The following is a 27872-nucleotide window of genomic DNA, read 5'->3' on the forward strand; positions in this document are numbered from 1 at the left end:
TCATGAATTCTAAAAACTTGTCCTGCAAAGTGGCAGAGGTGGTTGAAAACAGTGACACCACTTCAGAGGATGACGGAAGTGAGAGTGAATGAAAACGTGAATTAAAGCCAGAAGAGTGGCCAGAAGACTTTGAACAAAAACATTGCTAAGTGACTGGAAGTTAAGAAAATAAGCAGTCATAACCAAACCTTTTAGCACTTGAAGGATAAATTATTACTAAGTGTCATCTTGTGGCAGTGGATCGGTACTGGTGAGAATTCTTGGTTGACCTAACAATAGGTTAAAAATTATGAGATTGTCACAGGCAGTGGATGCAGGATCTGGAGTCAGAGAAGCAGAACCCAGCTTGTACAGGTGTCCCCCTCACTGCCTCTCATAACTCATCCAGACATACACAGGTTTGAACAAGCACAAACTGTGACATTTGGGTAATGAATTGCACTCTCTGCAGTTAGTACACTTCTTTTTTCTTTTTTTCTTTTTTTTTTTTTTTTTTTGTACCAGGGATTGAACTCAGGGAACCACTGACTCACATCCCCAGCCCTTTTTAGTTTTATTTTGAGACAGGGTCTTGCTAAGTTGCTTAGGGCCTTGCTAAGTTACTGAGGCTGGCTTTGAACGTGTGATCCTCCTGCCTCAGCCTCCTGAGCCACCGGGATTATAGGCATGCACCACTGTGCCCAGCTTTAGTCCACTTCTTTTTTTTATTTAGGCATTATGTACATTGCTTAAAACCTGATCTTAGGCATATGAGGCTTCCATCTTACAAATTCATGTTCAGCAGCTGCTTAACAGAGCCCTCCAAGCTTGATTGAGTTAGTCAGGATTCACCATCACTGCGTACAGGTACTGATAATTTCAGTATTCTCCAGATCTTGATAGCTACCAAGCAAGTTGATTTCTTTTCCCAAAGACAGTATGGGATTGCCTTAGGAAGATCAACAAGACCCAGGGCTTTCTGAAGGTGACACTTCTGGTTCTAAATTGCCCCCTGGGCTTGCAGAGTCCTGGGCAAATGGGACAAAGTTTTCTTTTTTTGGACACTTAAAAGGGATGTGCACAGTGCCTGGAGTAACTATGAGAACACCTGAACGAGATGAGCCCTGAAAACTTGCATGATTTCATCCCTGGGAAAGGTTGTGGCACCTGGGGTCACCAGGTTCTTAGGAGGAGTATATATAGTCACTGCCACTTAAATGTAGGATGCCCAGAGGCATAGATGTAGGATACCTTGCATGCTTTATTTATTGAAAAAGCTGGGAAGGTGAGCTGTTGAGAAGTTTAAAACCTATCCCAATATCAGTTTATTGGCTTCCCAAGAAGTGGAAAAGAACACTGATATAACATCACTCTCGAGTGACTACCTTCAAGAGCTTTATTCTTTTTTAACCCCCGACACACAGATGCACAGTCTCATGTACATCCTGGATATAAGCCACTGCTTGAACTGAGGGTAAAGTCTCTCATCAAGCTGTTCCATGAGCAGGATTCTGGCTCTCACTTTTTTCTCATCTGTAAAATAAGATGTTGAGATCATTGTACAGCCTCCCCTTGCCTGGGGCATGCCCATAGTGCTGCTGGGGCAGGCCGTCTTTTCTGCCCAGGGGCTCTGCGATGTGCACCGACCACTGCACTACAGTCAGAGAATGAGGTCCAACCTGAAGAGCTGCCAGGAGCATGTTCTTGCTGCTGCTGTGACTCTCATGGTTGGCTGGCAGCTATCAAACTGGCCCATGAAGTGAGATGGCTACATTGGGCAGGCTCTTCAGGAAGCAGAAATATCTGGTGTCTTCTGGCAAATTTCTACTCTGGTGCTCGTCCTTGTTAGTGTCAGTTTCTGTAGGTGCAGGTCTGCCCCTGCTGAGGGAGGTCTTGGGGTGGTGCCTGCACCTCCAGAGAGCATCCAGTGGGCACCCACTGGCTGCCTGTCCTCTGCACTTAGCTAGGTGAAGTCTTTTGTGAACAACAATGGCAAGATCTAGAGCTGCAGGAGGTGCTTCCCAGTGCAGATGGCAGGGCCTATGTCAGAGGAAGCACGGTGCCAGTTCTCTTCACAGTTCGCTAGTAGCTCAGTAGGAATATTGGGGGAGAAGAGCTATATGTTTAAATATCAACTTCTTGTTTCAGACGTGCAAAGTTGCTAATATTTGAAGCTCTGAACTACATTTTGGAGGACATATGATGCTGATTATGTAAAGGATTCGTAATTGTTTTTCTGTACTGCTATTAAAATGTTCTGATTTCTTAAACAAGGGAAAAGTTTTTTCATCTGTGCTTCTAAAATTTCTCACACAGTTGTGATGTGAATGCCTTTGCAGTATATTATCAATAAAATTTCAGTGTTCTCACAGAAACATTACTTTTTCTTCTTTCTTCCTTTCTTTCTTTCTTTCTTTCTTTCTTTCTTTCTTTCTTTCTTTCTTTCTTTCTTTCTTTTCTTTCTTTTCTTTCTTTTCTTTCTTTTTTTTTTTCCCCTTGTACCAGGGATTGAACCCAGGGAACTTAATCACTGAGCCATATCCCCAACCCTTTTATTTTTTGTTTATTTTTTATTTTGAGTCAGGGAGGGTCTTGCTAAGTTGCTGAGGCTAACTTTGAATTTGCAGTCCTCCTGCCTCAGCCTCCTAAGCTGCTGGGATTATAGGTGTGTGCCACTGCATCCAGCATATTTTCATTTTTTAAAACAGTGTTTTCCTTGAGCACCAAGTGCAAAATAAAATTTCATTCACCATACTTGCTGGTGACCAAGAGCTAGGGGGCTGTTGGGGAACAGGTGATATTGACCTGAATGGAGCTCCCTTATGAGCACATAGGCTTTCAGTGTTCTAGGTGGATGGGCAGCTTTGCAGTGGGGCCTCATTATCCAGCCCAGCACAGACCTATCATGTATGTCACAGGTTAAATACAGGAGTGGCAGTATTATTTTCTGAAAATTTGAAGAAAAAAATTGTACTTACAAAATTTTTTTAAAAGATCCATATCAATAATCTATATCAATCAAAGCAAAAATATCACCAGAATAGACCTTGTTGATCATATGAGTTTAAGGAACACCCTTTATTTTATTTATCTATGTATTTATCTTGCAGTGCTGGGGATGGAATCCAAGGCCTTGCATTGGTAGGCAGGTGCTCTGTTACTGGGCTCTCCCCAGTCTCACCCTTTATTAAATAGTTGCCACTGTAATGGTGGTTTTTATATAGCCCTTCCCTAGCCATCAGCCTTCCGTTAGGTGATGTCCTCTCCTTTTAACTTTGGCAAACACCTGTCACTTCTATCAGGAACCTGTATTCAGAGAATTAGGGCTATCTAAAAATAATATAAACATCTGGGTATATTTTTTCCTTAAGAAAAATACCAGGAAGAAATAACCACAAATATTGCTTACAAAAATAAACTGATCACAGCTTTGACAGGATTACAAGCGATGAACTTGTTACTCAAATTCTTTCTCTGGTGGGACGACTTCCATCAGCATCTGAAGGTACATGGTCACTGGCTCTGAGACAGAAGGCACAAGAAGTGCAGTTAGCAACACATGACTAAAAGGTCTCCCTGTCTCTGCTAAGCAGTGGTTCTGTTCTTACTCTGGTGATAGGTCACTTTTTAGGACCTGCACTCAGGTGACACCTGGTGTTCAGAGTTAATCAGAACCCTCCTGATAGCTGCATTGGTTCTTTAGAAATTATTTCCTATTAAAGAATTAGGAACCAGCTAAATAGTTTTTTGCTTCCAATTTACACTGCAGAAAAAATAGAAGTGACTCAAGTATGTGTATGTATTTACTGCCAAGCATTGACCAATCTGAAGTCACTAAAACTGTTTTGTCTAAAATAAAAATGGCTGCTATTATTATTTTTTAACCACCTTGACCCGAGATATTATCAGTTTTTGGAAGGAGCAACTTGGTTTAGCATCCTAGAGCTGAGAAGCGGGTTGCATTTTGTACCATCAGGTTGCCCATCATCCTGGCTAGGTTCTCCATCAATGTGGTCAAACCAAAGTTCATTTCAGAAGCATGAAGAGAGTGGCTGTTTTTTCTGAATGACTTCCTTTCCTTTCTGTAGTCATGTGCCTGTAGCCTGTCTTTCTCAGCTTAGGGTTGAGACTGGAATAAAGAGATTGGAGGTGAAGGGAGCTGTTTCAGGAAAGGAAAAGGACTTTGGTGGAAATAATATCCATGTTGTGCTTTGTTTTCACTTTGCTAACCAACAGGAAATAGCCTTTCTCTGGTTCTAAACACGACTGGCAGGTAAGTGATGGTACGAGATTCCACAGCTGAGGAAATGGGTAGAGGCTCTGACTTACTCAAGACAAAAAAAAAGGAACGCTGAGCCCTGTTACTTGCACCTGGAATCCCAAATCAACTTCCCTGGCAACCAGTTGACTTCTGTTCTTTCATACTGTGTGTATTCTTCCTAACTTGCAGTTGTATAAATAAAAACCATAGGAAAGCCTAAGGGGGTGAGCCTCTTTCCTGTTCTGACAGGCTGAACAGCTGCAGGGAAGAGTTAGGTAGTTAATCACATATACTCATTGAATGAATGTTGGATGTCAGGCTGCTCCATTCAGGATTACATTGTACACAGCCAAGTTCTGGTCTGAAAGAGACTCCCAATATAGGGAAGAAAACAGGCCATTGATCACCTCACTGCCTGGTGAGGATGCTCAGGTGGCTTTGAAGGCAAGTGGGGTTTCTTACGATTGCATTTGCTATAGAAGATAAAACACTGGCGAATGAATGTAGTTACAGAGTTTAAGAAATAGGTAAGTTTAGAATTTTCTTTTGATACATTTTTGCACAGTGCTTTCTTTTTAGAACCAAAAGAGGCTAACATAGCTAAGTTTTTAACCAACTCTTGTCCAAAATAACGAGGATAAGGATGCAGAATCCTGACATGAGATGTGACCTCAGCATGGGAAGGCTCAGGCCCTTGTCCCAATTCCCTGTCCTAACTCCCATTACTTTTGGGGTATTTGGTGGGGATACCATTGAGCCTCTTAGGTGATGGCCACACAGAATCTGGCAAGATGAGATATAGGACATGAATATTCTGGACCCTGTGGAACTATCCACCCAACAGTGGTTTGAATGATAAATTTTCTCTTAAGTGTATTTTACAAATGAAAAGAAAATGGTGCTTTTCCTTCCTGCTTGTTAAGAGTAATTTACAGGAACAAAGGAGACTGGGGGCAGACCCAGAGGCGGCATAGAGGGAAAAGCACCTTGTGTTCTCTGAAGAGGAGGTGAAATCTGCTGTCCATGTGAGAGCCTGTCATAGGAAGTGTGGGTGGAAGCAGGACGGGTGAGGGAAGGTGGCACAATGGGCCTTCTGTTGGTACTTACTTGAGATCTTCTGAGCCCATCCAAACTTGTAGTAGACAAAAAGGAAGTAAAATATAAGGCCGCTCAGTATGAACACCACACAGTAGAGATACTCCCATGCAGGCTTACTGATGATTGGGGCCAGAACCAAAAACACAGCTATGAGAGTCACCAAGATGGGGATGAAAATGGGCACCTGTAAACAAGATAGCAAGGTGTCATTTTTGGTCTTGTGCATTTTCTTTTTAAAAAATTTCATTAAAAACAACAGAAAAGAGTAGAATGAACTCTCTGAACCCTTCCTCCAGTTTCAGGAATTTTTATGTAATTTAGCCAGTCATTTCATCTACTCCAGCTTCGTTTTTCCTAAAACAGGCAGCACAGGCACTGTAAAATGTTGAGTATGCATCTCTAATCAGTGAAGACTTCCTATTTTTTTGTTGTTGTTCATTTTATTCTTTAAATATTTTTTAGATGTTGCTAGACCTTTATTTTTATTCGTTTATTTATATGAGACACTGAGAATTGAACCCAGTGCTTCACACATGCCAGGCAAGCGCTCTACCACTGAGCCACAACCCAGCCCCAGGCCTCCTGTTTTTAACAAGAGAATTCCCTCCCCTCCTTTTTTATCTTGCCACTGATTCCTCGGGGGAAGTGGATGATTTCACCTGAACAGTGTTTAATTCCAGCTTTGTGATTGCTTCCTCCAGGTGTCATTTAACTTGCTCTTCTCTCCCATATCCTGTAAAGCAGCTGATGTAGAAGCAAGAACGCTTCACAGTTGGAGTAGTGCATGTCCTTTTGTGATATTCATGAGGCACATAATGTCTGATTGTCCCACCTTTGAAGTGCTGATATCCACCAGCAGGTCTGGAGACAGACCAGTCCAACCTCACCATTGTAACTTTCTTGCTAATTTTTCATCGTTGTAAACCAAAACTAAAACTAAAGCTTTAATGATTTTAACCTCACTGCTGATGTTGCCTCAATTCATGATTTCATCAGGGGTTGCAAAATGGTAATATTTCTCTCTTTCCTTCTAGACTTAATTGTCTACAGCAAATAACTTCATCAACTATTTGGTTATTCTGAATGGCAGTTTATACAGGAAAAGCAGCATAAATGCTTGATTCTTTTTACTTCTAGATTTTTAGAATGACCAGGTGCTTGAGACCACCAGTGGGGACTCAAACATTCCTGGACTGTTACATGTTTGTGAGTTTCAAGCCTGTGTAGTCACTCTTCAATGTTCCATTCGACATTGGCTGTGTGATCGCAGATCTCTTGGGAAGTTTTTACTGCTTTCTGGTGGCCAGGATGTGCCAGACCTGGATTCATCCCTCTCTGCAGGGAACTCTGTATCCTTTTAGTGAGAAATGGCATTAGAAGACTGTAATTTGGGCAGTTGGAGTACTCGTTCTTTTACAAGAACACAGATAAGATACTTTTTCAAGAAGGGAAAAATTTTGATGAATTCATACAGATACTTTTAGTTCAAATATAAGATTACATGGGAGTTTTTTCCTTCCTTTAATTTAGACCTGTATTTTTTTCCTTGTTTCTGAAATCTTATTTCTTAACAACTTTAACTTTGTCATTTGCTTTATCTTACAATGTAACTGTAAGACATTTAAAAATAAGTATACCAGTATTATTATAAGTACAACTATGAAGCTTAAGAATATTTTCTTTTTGTAAGCTGGGTGCAGTGGCACATACCTATAATCCCAGTGGCTCAGGAAACTGAGGCAGGAGGATTGTTAAGTTCAAAGCCATCCTCAGCAACTTAGCAAGGCCCTAAGCAACTTAGCAAGACCCTGTTTCTAAATAAAATGTAAAAAAGGGTTGGGGATGTGGCTCAGTGATTAAGCACCCTGTGTTCAATCCCCAGTACCAAAAGTAAAAAAGACTTTTTTTTTTTTTTTTTTTTTGCAGTTCTTTTTAACCACAAAACATAGCCCAAAAGGAAGATCTGTTCCCTTTATTATCTTAATTATCTACAGTGAAGAACTTCATCAACTGTTTGGTTATTCTAAATTATAGTATGTACAATTCTAATAATTATTTAATATTCTTTTAATATTCTAGTAATTCTCTATTTGGTTATGTCACCTACTTGTTATAGACTAAGGTTTATCTTCATTTGTTTTCAATTTTTAGGGATTCATTTTTCCTCTTTAGATTTCATTTTTTTAAATTTATTTTTAAATATTTTTTCAGTTGTCAGTGGACCTTTATTTTACTTATTGATACGTGGCTCTGAGAATGGAACCCAGTGCCTCACACGTGCTAATAGGCAAGCCCTCTATCACTGAGCCACAATCACAGCCCTCATTTTTATTTTTTAATATTACAGTTTTTTACTTTTCTTGACTTTGCTTTATTCTTCCATTGTTTCTTTTTGGGAATAAACACGTGCACAAACATGAATACACACGTTCATGCAACTTGCATAATAGACAGGTTTGCACCTTGCTTTTTTCCTTTAGTATACTGCAGAGGTAATGCCATAGTAATACAAAAATTTTGAAATCATTCATCTTTTACTGTTGCACACTACTTTATGTGGATATACCGTAGTTCATTCAATCCATCTTCTATTAATTGACATTGGGTTGTGTTGAACCTTTTGCTGTTAACAATGCTATGAGAAAGAACCTTGTGTATATTTCATATTTCTGCCAGTTTCATTTTGGGATAGATCACTTCAAAATGAGATGACTGGGTCAGAGGGTAAAAAATATATATCAATTTGCTAGAGACTGTCAGATTTCCCTCCATGACGACTGTGCTATTTATTGTACTAGCAGTGTGTGAGAGGGCTCTTCTGCGTGCTTCCAACAACGGAGTCAAGCTTTGGGATTTCTGCCCATCTGATAGGCAAGAAATAGTATCTCATTACAATTTTGGCATGCATTCTCTTATTAGAAGCAAAGTTGAGCTTTGTTGGGTTGTTTTTTCTTTGTTTACATTTTTAAGTGTCATTGCAATTTTCTTTGAACTGTCTTTTTTGTATCTCTTCATATTTTTCTTTCACATGCTGATATCTCTCATCTCTGTCTTTAGGAACTCTATATGTTAATGATGTTACCCTTTGTGTGTGTGTGTAATATTACTTCCAGAACTTCCCTTATTATTACATGTATACGTTTCTTTTTTAAAGACATGAATTTTTTTTTTTTTTTACTTTGTTAGGGTTCTGTTTATCATTTTTTTCCCTTATTACTTCTGGATTTTGAGTCCTGGGAGATTTTTCTAAATTTATAAATTTACAAAGAAACTTGTTTTCATGCAATAGCACCATAATATTTAAATATTTAATGACGCTCTTGTGTTTTAATGTTTTCCTGGATATTCTTGCTTATTTGTTCTTCGGTATGAACTTAGGAATTATGTATCTCCAGAAAAAAAAAAAAACATGGTATTTCTATTGCAATTGTATGTGTTTATTTTGTTTTTATTTTTTATATGTTGAAACTATATTTAAATATCTAAATTAATTTAGGGAACACTGACATCATTACGATACTAAGTTTTCCTGTCCAGTAACATGTATGAATTTCCATTTGTCCAAATTTCCGTTGCAAACTCTTTCAGGAGTATTATGCAGTTTTCCATCTATAGCTCTAACCTCCTATGAAGCCAATGAGTGGTTTTGTTTTTTGTGGTTCTGTTTGAGAGGAAATTATCTTTACATTGGCTCTCTTCTGCATGAAAGCTATTGATTTCATCATGCTTACTTTATTTTTTTATTTTATTCATTTTTTCGGCAGTGCTGGGATTGAACCCAGGGCCTTATGTGCTAGCCAAGCACTCTACCTCTGAACTGCATCCCCACCCCTAGTGTGTGTTTATATAACTTTATGTCTGACTTATTTCTGTCACGGTTCTCTCATCCTTTAGCCTCAGTTCTGTAGTTAAGTATATTTACCTTATGCCAATGACTTTCTGGTTCCAGAAGTTCATTCTCTGGGTGATTGCTCAGGAGGGCTCATGTAATAGTACACTCCATGTGCTGCATGCCTTTCACTACCCTGGTTGAATGGTGGAGCCGGCCCTGCAGCCAGCCTTCCCACCAGAGGAAATAGTTTTCAACTTAGTTTTTAGAATTCTGGTTAATTTCATTCTTTCCTTTGGGGACTCCAATCATACATGTATCAGAACTTCCTTGTTCCTGTCTCCTTATTTTCTCTCAAATCCTCTTTATTCTGTTTGGAATTTTTCATTTTCTTCTTCAGGTCCTCCATTTCCTGACATGATCCTTCGCCATCTTGTTCCTTCTCTTCCTTCTTGCTTGCTCTTTATTTCTGAAGTTATTTTGGTTTTCGAAATGATGTTTTGAAGTCCTAACAAAACATGGACTCTCTCTGCACCTCACTCCCGGGTGGGGAGGTATGTATACCAGCTCCACTTCCTGGGACCCGATGTTCTTGCACACTCAGTGTGGCTTCTGTTCCTATCAGCTGTAACTGATGTCTTCAGTGGTGCAGGGGACGCTTCTGTCCTTCTGGAAAGGAGGTTTTGTGGGGAGTTTCTAGGATCGTGGCAAGGTTAGGACATCACAACCCTGCTCTCTAACGTCCACTGTTGGTTCTCAAATCTTCCTACTGGGAATCCTATCCAGTGAGCCTCTCCTGGGGCGTGTGTGCCCTGGGGCTCATGGTACTTCACCCAGTTAGGTCTGTGGCAATGCTTCATTTCTTCCCTTCTGTTGAAGATGGCGGCTACAGGGTTTTCCCTCTGCTGTTCTTGTGGCTCTATTTTTATGAGTGGTTTTGTGCAGATTAAAAATCTATACTGCCACCCTGATCTCACCTGTGAATGAGGTAGAGGTGCCAGGCTCCAGGCAGGTTATCTGTGCTTTTCTATTACCATAAGAATTAAATAGCAAAGTAAATTAAACTCTGCTTCCTCTCATTGGTATGTAGGCACACCAGCCATCAAGAGAGTGGAAAAGGAGCCCAAAGCAGATTGTAAAGGTGAACAGGAACAGTCCAGAGCCCCCATCATTGTGTGAAAAGCGAAAGCCTGAGAGACGCTGGGACTGTCAGAACTGGACTTGTTGCTTTGGTTAGAGAAAGGGTCACAGGCATTACTAACAGCTTAATAAAATGGATGACAAAAGTGGCTAATTGGATCATAAACTATCATATGAAATGCAGTAAGATGTGAACGCCCCTCTAAAATGTAATAGAAAACAGAGTAATCAGGTTGGAAGAGAAAGATTGCCCTAGCATTTGCAATAGTTGTCTCTAATTTTTAAAATGCTTACAACATTCATGCACTAAACTTACCTTGATAGGTCTTTCCAAGTCTTTTCTTGTGAACCTCATCACAATGAGTCCTAGAATCGTCAGCCCATAAAACAGCCATGCAGCAAAACTGAAATAATTAACTAAGGAGTTTATGTCACCAGGGATGATATAAATGGTTGCTATGATACCCTAATAGGAAGAAGAATGAATTCTTAGGTCATTAGCACATAAAAATATCTCTTCACAAAAGACTGATAAACAGTTTTTCCTGCAGATAAACATTGTAACATGAAAGAAACTTCCCAGGTATCCCTGTATAGTTGCGTTATCCCTGACTGTGGCTACCACAGCTGTTCTCTTTGAAGCCTGACAAGAAGAACTGAACAATTTTTGAGTCTTTGAAGGGGTGATTTTAAGCAAGGAAAAACAAATTATATGTGTGTATTGTGCTGGCTTCAGAATAATGAATTTAACTTACCTACCAGACAGTTTTCTTCATGAACAAGAGCCCCTTGACTATGAAACTCAAGTCTGATCTTGAAGGCACTAGTTGCCTGGCCCTGGCCCTTGCCCTGTATCTGGGCCTGTTTCCCATCTTCAGAGTGAGCATAGTCATGGAGAAGAGGGTTCTCTGGAGCTGGGGAGAGTGGCCTGGCCCTAAACCAGGGATCTAAGTACTTTCTGGGTGCCCAGAACAGTTGCAGAAACTCCAACTGGAAGAAGCCAAAGACCTCATAACTTCCAAGAAATTATCTCACTAGTAGACCATAGTGAGAGATGATTATCTGTTGAACTTTGTAAAGTTTTCTTCTCCCTGTAACCTAGTGGGCTTTTATAAGCTTGGTACCAGGGACCCAGAACAGACAAATGCACATGCATGTAAGAATAGGGAAGGTACAAGCTTGGAAGATTCAATGTCTTTCACAGATAAATTCAGAAAAAGGAGAAGTCGGGTAAATTGAATTGTCTTAAGTGTGTGTGTGTGTGTGTGTGATGTCAAGGAATAAGGGAATCTACCTCATTTAAAAACCATGGAGTTTAGCAATAGCAGATTGGCTTCACCACCTGAACTGAGGAAACTCCTCCCTTTAGGGTAGCTGGTGTCCTGGCAGGATTCATACTTACATAGAAGATGATGGCAGGGGCTGGAGTGAGGCGCCTGACGCTGATGTAGGAGAGCACTTTAAGCATGTGGCCTTCCCGGCCTGCAACGTAAATGAGTCTGAAAGAACAAGCACGTGGCACTCACTGAGTCACTAATGAGACCAAAGAGAAGGGAACCGAGTGGTGACTGGTGTCTTCAGGTGGAAATCTGTCCTCTGGAGGGGAGTGAGTTGGGAGGAGTAATTGAGGTGGCCAAATGTGCCTGCGAGGGTTGCATCTGGCACAATGGAGTTACCAAGGCATGGGTAGTGGGGAGGCCCTTTTAAGAGGAAATGCCTGCTCTGAGTCCTGAAAGGACTGCAAGAAATGTGTAAAAACTAGTCCAAGGCCAAGTAACCCCAGTGGCTGGGGCAAACTGGACAGAGGCAAACTCAGAAGTGCCTTGTGCATGCAAAAGCCAAGCCACCGGAAGGCCTATATTCTAAAAGGTCAAGCAAATTAAGGGTGAATTAGCCAGGTGCAGCGGCAGTCGCCTGTAGTCCTAGTACCTCGGGAGGCTGAGGCAGGAGGATTGTGAGTTCAAAGCCAGCCTCAGCAAGTTAACAAGACCCTGTCTCTAAATGAAACATGAAAAGGGCTGGAGACGTAGCTCAGTGGTTGACTGCCCCTGGGTGCAATCCCCAAACCAAATAATAAGAGTGGATTAGCAGACAAAAAAATGGGCACTCAGTTCTCCCCAAAACTGATAGTTCAGTAATCTGAAAGACTGTGTTTAAAAGATAAAGAAAACAGGGAGAAACTGCACAGAATTGCTAAAGGAAAAGTTGCCCTAATTAAGAATTCAATTAGATACAAGTGAAAAAGTAAGTTGTAAGTTAGATGTAAGCACAAAGAACAGAGAGATGCAAATGTGGATGGGAAAGTAAGAAGACACCACGATCCTCAGTGAGTGGGGAAAAGGCAAATTCAAAGAGCAGAGGATTTTTATAAAATTGAAAAACAGGCACAGAGGTGCATGCCTGTAATCCCAGCTGCTTGTGGCAGAAGAATCATAAGTTTGAGGCCAGCCTGAGCCACTTAGTGAAACCCTGTCATGCCAAGCTTGTGCAATTATGTCAGAATGAATTCTGTCATGTGTAACTAAAAGAATCAGTAAAAATAAAAGGGCTGGGGATGTGGCGCCCTGGTAGAGTGCCCTGGGTTCAATCCCCACCCTGTACCACCAAAAAAAAAAAAAAAAAAAAAACAACTCCACTGTGAGTCCCCAAACTGAACATAGTCCTGCAGAAGACAAAGTATACCCAGATGTGTTATAGTAGAAGGAAAAAAAAATCAAAGTCTTAAGAGCATCTGAATTTAAGAGATGAACTATAGAATTGGAACATGAGAACAATAGTATATATCATAAGAATATTTTTAAAATGATGAAACATTTTCAGATTTGAATTCTGTAGCTAAACTAGCATTCAAGATGAATGGCAAAATAAATACAGTTTTAGATAAGCTATGAGACATTTAGCTCTGAGACCTTTACTGTCCAATCCTCACTGGAAACTATTAGAGTCTATGGAAAAACAAGACTTAAGAAACAGTGTTAAGGAAAGAGAAGTGCGTAGATAAATATTGGGCTAGGTTTTTTTTTTGGTTTGTTTTGTATTGACAAACATTTCTTGGAAGTGCAATAAGATATAACTGATGTACTAGACAACATGAAGAAGAGAGTCATTGCAAGAGGGAAGGGAACTGAAATACTGATACTATTCTAGACACTCGTGTTCTATTTTAGGGTGATCATTAAAAGAATAGATGTATAACTTTCACATCAGAAGAATAATAGGACTAAAGAAATTTACTAGATATAACAACTTGATAAGATTATTTTGAAGCCAAGAAGACACATAGAAATATGTTAGAAATTCATTCAGTTGCATCAGCAATCACTTGAAATGTAAACACATTCAGTTACTAGAGACTCTGGATTTGTTCAAAGAGCCCAGTGACACTGACAGGTTGATAAAAAAGGATGGGACATTACCAAAAACAGCCTCAGGATAGCTGATGCAGCAATAGCAGACAAAAGAAAGTTGAAGGTGTAAAGCAGATAGTTCCTATGGGAAAAAAAGAACGGAACACCGAGAAGTGATAAGAAGGATGACAAAAACCAGGTGCCCTGGGAACGAAGGGAAATCTTGGCAAAGGCTGTTAAAGTGGGCAGTTGGAACAGTACAAGTCGCAGACTTGATATAAAAATCTAGAGACAGTTCTAGAAACGCTATTTTTAAGACTGTAGCAAATGAACTCTTTAGTGAGCCAACAAAACAAGCTCTAAAACTTCAAAGAACTGATGCCATAAAGACCATATGCTGAGACCAGGAGGAAGTGAGACTAGTTGTCAGGAATATAAAGGCCAAAAAGACCCATCCGTTTAGAAATACACACTTGAACTTTGAAATGATACCAACATGGTTTTTAAGTTGATTTCCAGAAAAAGGCAGTGGAAACAGGCAGGAAGGAGTTGACCTGAAGGGAGAAAAAAGAATACTGTGTGCTCACTTTCAATTTTTTAGTTCTCCATAAATATATCAGTTCCACACAATCAGAATGCACCTGGACAAAGCGTAAGTGCCTCTATGCTGAATAGGCGAGAAGTCTGGCATGGTGGTCCTAGGCCTACCAGATTTCACACTTCAAAGCTATAGAATGTTCTCATAAATACAATAAAAGCACAGAAAAGAACCTATCAGACCAAGTGAACCAGGAACATATGGGAATGATAATAGTGGCAATTCTAACCAGTAAGGGAAAGAAAGGATAAATAATGTTGGAATGACAGGTAAAGGTTTGAAAAAGAAAGGGAGACAGGCCTCACCTCAAACTACTTTCCACACTGATCAAAGAGCTAAAGTAGAATGCTAGGGGAAAGCACAGGTCAGCACTTAAATCATCTTGGAAGGCAGAAAGAAGGTTTATTCGTGTGAGATAAAAATGGAAGCCTGTTGTGGTTCAGATACAGGCGTCCTCCAAAAGCTCCTATGTGACACAACGCAAGGTTCAGAGGTGAATGATTTGGTTATGAGAGCCTTAACCCAATCAGTGTGTTCATCCCCTGATAGGGATTAATGAGTGGTGACTGTAGGTAGGCAGGTGTGGCTGGAGGAGGTGGTCATTGGGACACCAGTGGTGGACATATGCCTTAAGGGTATATGTTTTGTGAGCTGAGCTGCTTCCTGGTGCCCTGAGCTCCTTTCCTCTGCCACACCCTTCCACCATGATGTTCTGCCTCACCTTGAGCCCCAAGAAATAGTTATCTGTGGACTGAGGACTCTGAAACAGCCCCGAAATAAACTTTTCCTCCTAAAATTGTTCTTGTCAGGTCTGTGGGTCACAGCAGCTAAAAAGCTGATTAAAACAAAGCCATTGTGGGAAATTCTTAGATTTTGTTCATAAAAATTATATACAACCAGGTGTAGTGGCACGCACCTGTAGCCCCCCTACTTGGGAGGTGAAGATGGGGGCACCACTTGAGCCCAAGAGTTCAAGACCAGCCTAGGCAACATAGTGAGACCCCATTTCTCATCCCCCCTCAAAAAATATATATGGTCATCCCTCTGGATCCTTAGGGGATTGGTTCCAGGACCCCTGCAGATTCCAAAATGCTCAGAGGCTCTGTTCCCTTACATCAAAAGTATTGTTTGCATACACTCTGCACACATCCCACATCCCTGCATATACTTAGTTTCAGTGAAGATGACTTTCAGTCATCTCTATAATACCTAGTGCAGTTTAAATACTATGTAAATCGGTGTTATACTGTATAGACATGATAATGACAAAAGTCTGTACATGTTCAATACAGATACATTTTTTTTCTGAACATATTTGATCTATGGTTGGTTGAATCCTTGGATGTAAAACATTCGCATTTATGCTGGGCACACACCTGTAATCCCAGGTACCTGGGAGGCTAAGGCAGGAGGATCAAAAGTTCAAGGCCAGCCTCAGCAACTTAGTGAGACTGTCTCAAAAAATAAAAAGGGGTGGGAGCAACCCCTACTAGGGCCCTTCTTGCCCTGCAGGAGTCCTGTCTCTTCTCACTTGAATAAATCCTACTCTTTTTATGCTCAAAAAAGTATGGGGGCGGGCAGCTGGGGAGATAGCTCAGTTGGTAGAGTGCTTGCCTTGCAAGTACAAGGCCAAGGCCCTGGGCTCAATCCCCAGAACCGCAAAAAAAAAAAAAAAAAAAAAAAAAAAAGTATGGGGGTAGTGGGGAATGGGAGTTGAAGGTCAGTGGTAGAGCACTGCCGAATGCAAGGCTCTGGGGGTGGGGGTGAGCCCATGTGTTGCTGAAGGCTGTGGGGAAACTGGAACCCTCACATGTGGCTTGTACAAATGTAAATGAAACAACCACTTGGAAAAACCAAAGGCCGAATGATCTCTCCGACAGGTGGATGATGACACATAACGGGGGTGGGAGGGAGCAAGAATGGAGGAAGGAGGATGGTATAGAGGAAAATGAGGGGTGGGGGGAGGAAAATAACAGAATGAGACAAACATCATTACCCTATGTACACGTATGATTACGCAAATGGTGCGACTCCGTGTGCAACCAGAGAAACAAGAGTTGTACCCCATTTGTGTACAATGAACCAAAATAAAAATTAAAACAAAAAAGAAAAAGTTTGGTAGTTTCTTTGAAAGTCTTAATTTATGATGTATTGTTTACACAGGGCAAAATACATCTTGTTTTTATTTTCTTACACTTGCTTTGTCATTAAATATTTTAATAGGCATAACAGAAGGGGTTAAACATAATTTTGTAAACTACTAAGAAAATAAACCAAGTCTTGTTGAATATTAATGTACCATACCAGCTGGTTGGTTGGCTGGTTTATTTTTTGGAGGATTGAACCCCAGGCCTGTGTATGCTAAGCATGTCTCTCGTACTGAACTACACCCTAGCCTACCATGTCGGTGCTTTGAAAATATAAGTGGCTTATTTTTCCATCCCAAACACAAAATTATATGGTGAAAATTTAATTCAACTGAGACTTGGCAGCTCCACAGCTTTAAATAAACATTTGCATTGTCTTTTAACCAAAAATTAAGTTAATCATAAAGTTAATATATGACCCAGCAATTCTATTCCTAGAAGTTTTTACCAGAGAGAAATGAAAATGTTTGTCCATACTAAAACACATAGAGGGCCGTGGTTGTGGCTGAGTGGTAGAGTGCCTTTCTAGCGTGTGAGGCACTGGGTTTGGTCCTCAGCACCACATAAAAATAAATAAATAAAATAAAGGTACTGTGTCCATCTACAACTAAAAAAATTTTAAAGAACACGTAAATGTTCACAGCAGCACTGCGTAACAGTCAAAACTAGTTAATTCATTTGTTCATCAACTGGTGAATGGGTAAAAGTGGTAAATCCATATAATGGAATACTATTCAGCAATTAAAGGAATGAACTGATACTACAACATGATGAGCCTCAAAAACGTTTTGCTACCTGAAAGAAGTCAGCTGCAAATGATGAACTGTCTAGAAAAAGCAAGGTTACAGAAAGAGCATATCTGTCTAGAGATGAAGGTTGAAGTAAAGAGTAACTGTACTAGGGTTGGGGATATAGCTCAGTTGGTAGAGTGCTTTCCTCACAAGCACAAGACCCTGGGTTCAATCCCCAGCACTGCAAAAAAGTAACTGTACTTAAGCATGAGGGAACTTTTTGGGGTGATGAGTGTGTTCTAGAATTGGAACTGCTTTACAGATCCACCAAAATAGCCGAGTTGCACAATAACCAAGCTATGGAAACAACCTAAGTGTTCTTCAGTGGATGAATGGATAAAGAAAATGTGGTATACATACACAATGGAATATTACTCAGCCATAAAGAAAAATGAAATAACGTCATTTACTGGTAAATGGATGGAACTGGAGAATATCATGCTAAGCAAAATAAACCAATCCCAAAACACCCAAAGCCAAATGTTCTCTCTGATTTGTGGATGCTAACCCAAAAAAGGGGTGGGGAGGGGAATAATAAAAAACCATAGGATTAGACAAAGAGAAACCAAGGGAAGGGAGTGGGGAGAGGAATAGGAAAACAGTAGAGTTAATTGGACATAACTTTCCTAGCTTTGTATTTGAATACACCATACCAGGTAACTCCACATCATGTACAACCACAAGAGGAGGATCCTAAATAGAGTAAGTTATACTCTATGTATGTATAATTTGTCAAAATACATTCTACTGTCATGTTAAAAAAATAGCTGGATTGTACAATTACAAGGGTGAGGTTTTAACAGATCAATACTATTCAGCCTTTAAAAAAATATTCTGCCACTTAGAACAACATGATGAGCTCTTAAAAATATATATACTAGCCTGGCACAGTGACACACGCCTGTAATCCCAATGGCTCAGGAGGCTGAGGCAGGAGGATCATGAATTCAAAACCAGCCTCAGCAAAAGCAAGGCACTAAGTAACTTAGATCCTGTCTCTAAATAAAATATAAAAATAGGGCTGGGGATGTGGTTCGGTTGTCAAGTGCCTCTGAGTTCAATCCCCAGTACCAAAAAAAAAAAAAAAAAAAACCTATTGGAAACAACTTTTTAAACTTTTAAAATGCATTTATAATAGCATAAAAATATGAAATACTTTGGAATTAATGTGACCAAAGAGGTGCAAAAACTATATATTAAAAGCTACTCAAGGGGCTGGGGTTGTGCTCCGTGGTAGAGCTCTTGCCTCACATGTGTGAGGCACTGGGTTTCATCCTCAGCACCACATAAAAATAAATAAATAAAATAAAGGTATTGTATCCATTTACAATTTAAAAACTACTGAAAACATTTTTGAAAAAAATTAAGAAAACAGACAATTCATGCGTAGGACCTCAAAGAATCAATACTTACAAGATGGCAGCCTTTCCCAAATTCAAATTCTATCATTTACAACAACATAAAATGGCTTTAGAAATCATTATGCTAAGTGAAATAAGCCAAAACAGCCCAGATCAAAATTCTCAAAGACGTTTTTTTAGAAATTGGCAAGCTGATCCTAATATCATATAGAAATAGGGAAACTGGCTATCTATATACAGAGGAATCAAAATTGGTCCCTTTTGTCACCCTTTATACAAGAATCAAGTCAAAAGGGACCAAAGACTTAAAAGCAAGACCTGAAACCGTAAAATTACTAGAAGAAAACAACAGATTAGCTACCAGGCATTGGTCCCAGCAATGATTTCTTGCATATGACCCCAAAACACAAGTAACAAAAGCAAAATTGGACAAGCTGGGTTACATCACAGTAAAAAGCTGCATGGCAGAGGAAACCAACAGTGGAGAGACCACCTTCCAGTTGGAGATTATACATCAGTTAAGGGGCTTATCTTCAAAACATGAAAGGAACTCAAACACTCAGTTACAAGAAAACAACCCTATTAAATACAGGCAAAAGGGCTGGGGCTGTTGCTCCATGGCAGAACGCTTGCCCCGCATGTGTGAGGCACTGGGTTCGATCCTCAGCACCACGTAAAAATAAACAAATAAAATAAAAGCAATCTGTCCATCTACAACTACAAAAATTAAAAAATAAAAACAGGCGAAGGCCCTGAACAGACATGTTTCAAAAGAAGACGTGCTGGGGCTGGGGTTGTGGCTTAGTGGTAGAACACTTGCCTAGCATGTGTGAGGCACTGAGTTTGATTCTCAGCACTGCATATAAAATGAAAAATAACGGTCTATCAACAACTAAAAAAAAAAGGAAGACGTGCAAAAGACCCAACAGGTCTACATGGAACAAATGTTCAACATCACTAATCAGAGAAATGCAAACCATGTATACGTGGAATCTGAAAATTTGAACTCACAGGGGTAGAAGGTAGAATAGAGGTTATCAGAAGCTGGGGATGTGGTGCAAGGGCAGGGAAAAGGTCAACAGGTACAGTTTCAGGAGGAGAAAGTTCTGGTGATTTATGGCACACAAGGAAACTATAGTTAATTATAAAGTACATGTTAGGCTGGGTGTAGCTCAGGACTCAAGCATTTGCCTAGCATGTGTGAGGCCCTGGGTTCAATCTTCTGTGCTGCAAAATAATAACAACATATACTTCAAGGTTGCTAAGAATGGATTTTAAGTGTTGTCATTACAAAGAAATGATAAGTATGTGAGATGAGGTGTTAACTAACCTAATTTGCCCATTTCACAATTTATAAATGTATCACCTTGTATCCCATAAATATATACCATTATTGTCAATTAGAAATAAAAGAAGGTGGGTGCAGTGACACACATCTGTAATCCCAGCAACTCAGGAGGCTGACGCAGGAGGTTCAAAGCTAGCCTCAGCAACTTAGCATGAGGCCCTAAGCAACTTAGTGAGACCCTGTCTCAAAATAAAAAACATAAAAAAGGGTTGGGGATGCGGCTCAATGGTTAAGTGCCCCTGGGTTCACTCCCCAGTACCAAGAAAAAATAAATAAATTTCATATAGAAATACAAAGAATCTAGATTAGTTTTTTGTGGTTTGAGGTTTTTTGTTTTGTTTTGTTTCACTCTGCTGGAGTTAGAACCTCAAGCCTCATGCATGCAAGGCAAGAGCTCTATCACTGATCTGCATCCCCATCCTGAAATGCTTTTTTAAAAAATATTTTAGTTATAGATGGACACAACACCTTTATTTATTTTTATGTGGTGCTGAGGATCAAACCCGGTGCCTCACACGTGCTAGCCATGTGCTCTACCACTGAGCTACAACCCCAGCCCCTGAAATGCTTTTGAAAAAGAACACAGTTAGAGGAATAGCCCTATATGTACCCTGATAGATTCAAAGAATGATTCTACGGCCCATATGTGGCACTATCACTCAGAGATATATCCCTTCTGGACACTGGGCACAGACATGTCCCAGAATGTTCTCAGCAGCGGTTTTTACTGAAGCAGCCCACACCCAGCCTCTGAGTGGAGGATTTGTTACATCAAGCTGCAACACAGCTGTTGAAACTGGGTCTGGAGTGTTGGCAAACTCCACCTGTTTATGTGTAGTTTTATCAGGACATAACCATAGCTTTTTGCTTTTTGTGCTGCAAAGACTGAGCTGAGGAGTTGTGATGGAGACTTACATGGCCTGCAAACCTAATATTATTAAATATTAATTTCTGGCCATTTACGGGAAAGTGTGATAATTCCCGGTCAAATCTGCATGTATATTAAAATGAAGAAAAACAGTGAAAAAATACAACATAAAGAATACCATGCGGAAATCCAGGCCTCATTCACCCACTGTCACTTCCCTCTGCCTGTGCTGAGTTGGCAGCATTGGCCCCCCTCATATGAGATAAACTGAGGTGACAGTGCTGGGGCTGCGGGCAGCCACATCCGACCCCATAGTGCAGGTTTGCGGGGGTGCCGTGTGGGATCATGCCCCTTCCCTCCTGTGGCTCCGGATCCTACTTAGGCCACGAGGGGTTAGCCTGGCAGAGTCCCAGGGACCTAGGACTTCAAGTGTGGAATCGGCTGGGCTGCGTCCTCCCCAGCCCAGGAGAGCGCCACTGGGGGTCCCCTACCTGCCCGCTGTAAAACAGGTCCCATTCGCAGCGCCGATGGTCGAAAACGCCACAAAAAGTGGAACGACCCAGGAGGCGGGGTAGAGAACGCGGTCACCAAATGTCTGGCAGGGGAAGCAAAATGAATCTTGAGGATCTTCCACGGCCTCCGGGAGCCGCTGGTCCAAAAGAGCTACTGTGCCCTCCCAGAAGACCCAGGTCCCCCCTCTCCTCGTTGGGCACAGCCTCTGGGACTCATGCTACTGGAGCGGGAGGTGGAAATCCTCTTGGGAGTATCTCAAGATATGGGTGGTGGCAGAAGTCACTGACCAGCCACCTTGGACATTGTTCTTAGTCATCCCACTGTCCAGCTGAGTAGGAGCGCCCTTGACCCCTCATTCAAAATGACCTTGCCCTCCCCCCACCTCAGCCACCGTTCTCCTGGTTAGTGACCTCACCGTTAAACAAAACTGCATCTCCTCCATACTCCGAGCCCCATCACTTCCTCCTCCGTTTCTAACTCATTTCCTGGGCCCGCCAAAACACATGGCCTCCAGCGCATGACCCCGCCCACGTTTCCAGTCCTTGGTGCCCGCCATCTCTCATCCTGCCTTCCCCTCTTGCTCAGCTCAACTCCCACAATCCTGTCATTATAATCACCTCCTTCAGCATTCCCCCTCTGTTTTTTTTTGTCTGCCAAACCCCAAATTTGGTTCAATCTAGCCCTGCCCTCCAGCCACATGCTGCCCCCATACCCGGGCAACTGGAGGGCTAGGGAGGAAGAGCCCACTACCTGCTGACAATCTCCCTAATCCCAGGCCTCTCCCTTCAGGCAGTTAGGTCCCTGATCTGTTCAGTCCCCGGTCTCCTGAATGACTTTTCCTTCTCACAAATCACAGCCCCTTCCCACCAGCACTCACCACAGCCACCGCCTGGGACTGCAGGAGTTCTGTTGGGGTCATCACAGTGAAGTAGGCAATGTTCATGAGGATGTAGCACACTGTCACCAGAGGGATCCCAATGACAATAGCCAGGGGCAGGTTTCTGGGAGGGACGGTGACATGGGGACATAGGGTCAGGTAAGACTGTCATTTTTGTCCAGCTCTTCCCTCTGGCTGCCCTCCACCTGCTCCATGTCTGAACCCACCCCCGCTAGGGATGTGGTTAGCACAGCCCCAGCAGCCATGAGACATACTCAAATGGGAATTTTCCCTCTTAAACCCCAGAGCAGTCAAATTCAATTGTTTAAAGTAAAATGAGCCAGAGATAAAGGGAGTTCAAGTTCCTCCTTCCCCTTAGTGACCATTCCAGGGCCCCAAACAAAGCCAGCTCTAATGGGTGCATAATGAGCACCCATTAGAATGCATGGGAGCATATATTCTGGGCTGGGAGTGCAGCTCAGGGATAGAGCACTTGCCTGGCACAAGGCCCTGAGTTCTGTGCTTAGTTCTGCAAAAAAGGCAAAACCTGGCATTGGGTGGTGGGATAATGGGAGAAAGCAGCATCACTCTTTGCCTGGGAGGGGAGAAGTTCGTTCTCACACACATCATGCCCCGCTTTCTTACCTGAAAGGGTTTCTAAGTTCTTCTGTGATATAATTGAGTTGATTCCTGGAGGAGGAAAAAAAAAAAGTAAACAAGGGTGACATGTTACTTGACTTTCTTGGCTAAGACTGTGAAACACACAGTAATAAATGTCAGCCTCATTTACGATTCTCCACCACAGACAGCTCTGCTACAAGAATGCTCTGGCTATTTTTTTCTGGGAAGCTCTGGTGGCCCTTCCAGGACCTACTCGTCTGTCCGTTGGTCATGACTTTGCCCTCCACAGGAATCACATGAATTTTCAAGAATGTCCAGGAGTAGTGAGTCTCCAGGGTACTTTGAAAAAACTGAGAGACCGTTTGTCTAAAAAGAAGATGAAACTCACAACTGCTTGGCCAAAAAGACAGGCCTGCACGTGGATGGCCATACTTCTTCCATAAGTGACACAAGCATAATCTCATCGAGTAAAGCTGGTATTTTTGAGGTTTAAATAGAAGTGCCATTGAATATGCTTGGCCTGGTCAAACGCAGGGCAGCCCTGGCTGCCTGGCATTCAGCTGAGCTTTTGTTTGCCTGCTGAAGATTCTGCAAGGGGCTCACCACTACCTGCCCACCAGGTGCTTGGACAGGGGCTAGTGCTGTGTCCAGGACTAGGAAAGAGGCAGGTGATTGGTGCCCCAGGGGTTTCAGGCAATAGAAAGGTCAGGGATCGGGAGCTATACCAAAGGGAAATGTAAAGGCGAATTTTAGAGCCCCACCAAACCCCAGAAAGGAGAGGCCTTCATTTTCCATGAGAGTTGAATCAAAGCAGACTTAGGAAGTTTCAGGAGGGCCTTACCAGCCGTCATACGCCCAGAGTCCATTGTAAAATGCCAGAGTGATGCTTCCCACAGATACTGTCGTGCCCTCGAAAGAATTTTCAAAATTCTTTGTGTTTCCTGTAATTAACCGAAACAGTGGAGAGTGGGTGTCAGCTGACCACATCTCGACTTTGCACTCCTCTCCATGAAAAAGAAGGACACGACTCGTGACCCCAGGTTATAAAACAAACTGAGGAGCCAGACACCTACAGCTTCTTTCTGTGCATTCCTGCCAAGCTCAGCCGCACACTCCTGTGCAGGACTGTTCCCAAAGAAAAGGAGGCGTGTGCCGGGGCCGCGCCCACCCTCCCGCCCTGTTGCTGCTCACCTTGGGCCAGGAGAACGAGTCCACTGATGATGATGATGGCCACAATCACTAGCTTGGCCGCTGTGAAGACATTCTGCACGTAGCTGCCGAGTCGCACGCTCAGGGCATTCACTGTCGTGATGAGCACTGGGAGGGGCCAGAGCCCAGTGACGTTCTGTGCTTATGGTTTTTCCCAAGGCCCTGGGAAGTCTCTCTCCTCCCACTTCCATGTCCCCTCCCCAGCACACGGAACACAGAGAGGGCAAATCCAAGCAAGGGAGTTGAAAATGCACTTGGTAAGGAGCTTTGCCATCCAGCTGGGCTGCCCCAGAGGATGATGGAGAAGCAGCCAGCCCTGCGCCAAGAATGCTGAGCTGCAGGGTAGCCCTCAGCAGCCCCTGGCAGGCCCAGGGACTTCTTGGAACTAGCAGGAATGGCCCAGCCTGTCCTACTTCTCACTAGCACCTCCAGAGCCCAGTGGGTCTCTTTCTGGGTGTGGAGGAGCTGGGACCAGAGTCCCTGATCGCTACCTGTGCCAGCTTTCTCTATCCCTCACTGGGACTCCAGCTGCGGGTACTCACAGATCGCAGCTGCGGCCAGGCACTTAACGACAGTTACAGGAGGCTTGCAGCCTGAGTAGAAGGGCGCACACACATACTCAGAGAAGCTGAGGCAGATGATGGCGAAGGACGAAGGCTTCATGACGATCAGGCTGGTCCAGGAGAAGAGGTAGGCAGGAATGGGGCCAAAGGCCTCCATCAGGTAGGGGTACTCACCCCCCGACTTGGTGATCATCGTGCCAAGCTCTGCAAAGCACAGAGCACCTGGAACACAGATAGGAAGTGTCAGCTGGTCCCCTTGGAAGGCGTTGCCCTAGTCCCAAGGAGCCTCCCTCCCTTGGGGAGCTGTGCTCACAGAGGCTCACCACATCCTCTGGTGACAGATGACCTAGAGTTGGGACCGCTGGATATTTAGTTGTAGCCCGGTGTCCCTGTATTTGCCACATGTGCATTTAAAGTGAACCCAGCAACAGCAAAGAGAGTGCTGTGTGTGTCCCCACATTTGACAAGAAGGGGTCTACAGTGAGCAGGGTCTTCGTTACCCAGTGTTGCGAGGATCCCACACGTTGCCCATATGATGAGACAGGGCCCCACGGTTTCCGTGTTGCTGAGCACAGACTTGGGGGAGATGAAGATCCCAGAACCGATGATGGTGCCCACGATGATACAGATGCCACTAATCAGGCCCACCTGGGATGCGCAGGAAGGAAGAAGGGTCGATGCTGCCATCCCAGAGGTCGCAAGAACCAGGGGCAATCCCCCAACACCTATTTATGGCCAGGGCAGTGGATGGCACATCCGGGCACATCTACCTGTGCTGGCGCTGTGCTAACAGCAGGACAGTTCCCAGGATTTTGCTTGTAGTGAAAAGATTAATCCTCACGACAGCCTCCGGAGGTGTCGATAGGATGCCACCCCCGTTTTACTCTTGCCCAGGGTTAACAGGTGGGGCAGACCTGGCTCAGGTTGCATGCTGCAAACCAGTTCCCAGACAACCCTCCCCGGAAAGGCTCATTTAACAAACAGGTCAGCACCAAGGCCCCTGGGAGACACCACTTAGCTGGGCAGGATAGAAAGGATTTCTCCACCAAGCAGACTGTGGTCAGCACTTGGAGTCCTGGCCCGAAGAGCCACGTCAGCAACTGAGACCTCCCAGGGACAGAAACCCTGAGGGACTGAGAAACTTCCTGTGGTGCCATTGTGTAGGGCAGGGCGTGGGCTTTCTAAGAACAACCCCAGCTCAGGCACATGCTGCACGATTACATCCCCATTCAGTTCAAGAACAGGACAAATGAATCCACAGTAATAGAAATTCAGGATTGGGGTGGGGTGGAGGGGTCCTGCCTTGAAAGGAGCAAGAAGGAGCTTTTGGGGTGATGCATTTATCAAAACTTTTCAAACTGAGCACTAAAGATCTGCACGTTTCACTTTATGTAAATTACATGCTAATGAGGGGTGTGCTTTTATAAAGGGGAAAAAATTCTTAACTCAAGCTGCTACTCCTAACTTCAGCCCTTGAAAGCTACCCAGGCCTGATCTCCAGAGTGAGTAGTGAACAATGCACAGGTTAGACCAGGGTTAGATCCCAGAGGGTGAGGAAGGTCCCAGTGCAGGCTGGCTGCCCACAGGACTTGACACACACAAGAAGGGGCTTCGGCCTCAGGGCCTGCCCAGCAAGATGGCAGGACAGCCCGAGCTCTTCTGTTCCTCCTCCTCTTCTTCCTCCTCTGTCTCTGCTCCTGGCTGGTGGTTTTGCTCACCAATGTCTCTTGCCCCACCCCCATCTCAGAATCCTTTTTCTTGCTGGGTTCTGATTTGGACACGGTCAGCCATTCCACCTATTGCTGTCCAAATGAGTTTAGGACATGCCTGGGGTTTGTTTAGGTGTGCTGTGTGGCTGAAGGGCCACAGGGTTCTGGGGGGACATCACTGGAATCAGTCCTGAGACTGGCAGAGAGGGAGAGTGTTGCTGCTGAGTTCCTGGCTCCTGCCTTGCTGGACTGCTCCAAGACAGAGTGGGCTGCTGCTGGAGGCCCTACAACTCTCTCCACTACAGATGTTCAAGCATGTGAGGATCAGATATTTGGCAGAGACGCTATAGAGGAAACTCAACATCAGCAGACCTTCTCTGACTGCCCTGTAAAGGCCACCCATTTGAGCGAATACTGGAACCTCCACATGCTTGCCCAGTGCATGGAAGCACGTACGTGAACTTCATGTATAAGCTTCAGAGGAGTATACTAGTTCACGCACCCACAAGAGGTAAGTCCAGAGAGTTGTTCGTTTTAAGATGCACTTTGCAAATCAAAAATCCTATCTTTTGGTTGCTTACTAGGGGTCAGTAGGGGCTTTGGTCCTTGCTGCCTGCCCCTCATTCAGACCTGACAACCTCCCCTACAACACACACACACACACACATACACACACACACACACACACACACACACACTCTCTCTCTCTCTCTCTCTTACCTCTTTCTGGAGACTTGTAGTCTTGGGTTCATTACTCTGGATTGACTTCTCATCCTCTCTCCGTTTTCTCAGGCTTGTCTCCCCCATCTTTTCCTCCTGCTTGTCCCAGGAGGCTGCAAGGAGGGCATGGGCCGAATCTTGATTCAGCAAAAGTAGACAAGATGCAAAGGGAAGCTCAGCAAGGGCTCATCTGGACTAGTGTATCTGGGCAGTGGGATCTGACTCCCAAAGCAAATCATTTACTCCTGTCTCAGGAGAGAATAGGGGCCAGTCCCTTAGGGACAGTTTGCTCAGTCCCAGGAATAAAAAATGAGCGTTGATATTGTTCAGGCCGTGGGCAAGAGGTCTCTGTATCTTTCTCAAATCTTAGGTACTTGCTTTTGCACCCATCCTGTTAGGCCCCCAGGCTCCTGGCTTCTGCCACATCATTGTCTCTTATTCCTCAGCCATGACATGCTTGAAACTCAATCTACCTCCATGGTCCAGCTTCAGTTTTCAAAAGTAAAAAGAAACAGCTTAATTTACTCTATGGAATATACTCAACAGAATCAAGGCCACGGCAAGGATGGCTTTCCCACACTTCCTTCTCAATTTTAAGGCATCTCACGCTTAACAGATCCACAGCTTCAGTGAGTGATGCAGGAATGAAAAAAAAATTGCTGAGAGAAACCAGTGCAAGGAGGAATTAGGAGATGGTCATACACTTTCCCTAAAGAAATTCTCTGTTTAGGTCCCTTCAAGAGAGCAGGGAGCCTTACCCCTCTGGCCTTACCTTTCTCCTTGACCTTGCAGAGCCAGGAGAGCTGCCAGCCTAACTGATCGCCTGCGTCTGTACAGTTGAGCCCTAAGAAGGGCCATGTCTTGTGCCCAGGAGTAGAGGAAGCCAGAAGGTA

The 27872-nt window shown here is 43.2% G+C and overlaps 2 protein-coding genes across 6 annotated transcripts in view; one reads left to right on the top strand and one right to left on the bottom strand.

The window, feature by feature from the left end:
* The window catches only part of TDRD12 (tudor domain containing 12), a 92487-nt gene extending 90975 nt beyond the window's left edge, over nucleotides 1–1512 (top strand). For all 3 annotated transcript variants that reach the window (XM_079119897.1, XM_079119895.1, XM_079119896.1), the window contains one exon: nucleotides 1–1512. In XM_079119897.1, the coding sequence (XP_078976023.1) occupies nucleotides 1–92 (92 nt within the window). In that variant the 3' untranslated portion in view covers nucleotides 93–1512.
* SLC7A9 (solute carrier family 7 member 9) lies at nucleotides 117–27872 on the bottom strand. Of its 3 annotated transcripts, XM_079119911.1 has the most exons (14): nucleotides 27752–27848; nucleotides 26980–27116; nucleotides 25051–25198; nucleotides 24530–24772; nucleotides 23970–24095; nucleotides 23620–23719; nucleotides 22803–22847; nucleotides 22158–22281; nucleotides 21259–21362; nucleotides 11710–11806; nucleotides 10624–10773; nucleotides 5348–5522; nucleotides 3389–3501; nucleotides 117–1512 (listed from the first exon to the last, which is right to left on the bottom strand). In XM_079119911.1, the coding sequence occupies exons 2-13, from the start codon at nucleotides 27064–27066 to the stop codon at nucleotides 3437–3439; spliced, it is 1464 nt and encodes a 487-aa protein (XP_078976037.1). In that variant the 5' UTR covers nucleotides 27067–27116; nucleotides 27752–27848; the 3' UTR covers nucleotides 117–1512; nucleotides 3389–3436. The 3 variants fall into 3 exon arrangements, with proteins under 3 accessions (XP_078976037.1, XP_078976036.1, XP_078976038.1); XM_079119910.1 differs by lacking the exon at nucleotides 117–1512 and having other exon boundaries at nucleotides 2469–3501; nucleotides 26980–27092; nucleotides 27752–27872; XM_079119912.1 differs by lacking the exon at nucleotides 117–1512 and having other exon boundaries at nucleotides 2469–3501; nucleotides 27752–27847.

This window comes from Sciurus vulgaris (genome assembly GCF_902686455.1).
Source record: "Sciurus vulgaris genome assembly, chromosome: 17".
NCBI classification, from domain to species: Eukaryota; Metazoa; Chordata; class Mammalia; order Rodentia; family Sciuridae; genus Sciurus; species Sciurus vulgaris.

Bases quoted from the DNA above. Each gene is read 5' to 3' on its own strand.
- SLC7A9 (XM_079119911.1), bottom strand. From the start codon at position 27,066: ATGGGGGAGACAAGCCTGAGAAAACGGAGAGAGGATGAGAAGTCAATC. The intron at 22,282-22,802 runs GTAAGAAAGCGG...CGTCCCTCCCAG, and splicing joins GAACTTAGAAACCCTTTCAG to AAACCTGCCCCTGGCTATTG. The intron at 11,807-21,258 runs GTAGGGGACCCC...TTGTTCTTTCAG, and splicing joins ACCTGTTTTACAGCGGGCAG to ACTCATTTACGTTGCAGGCC.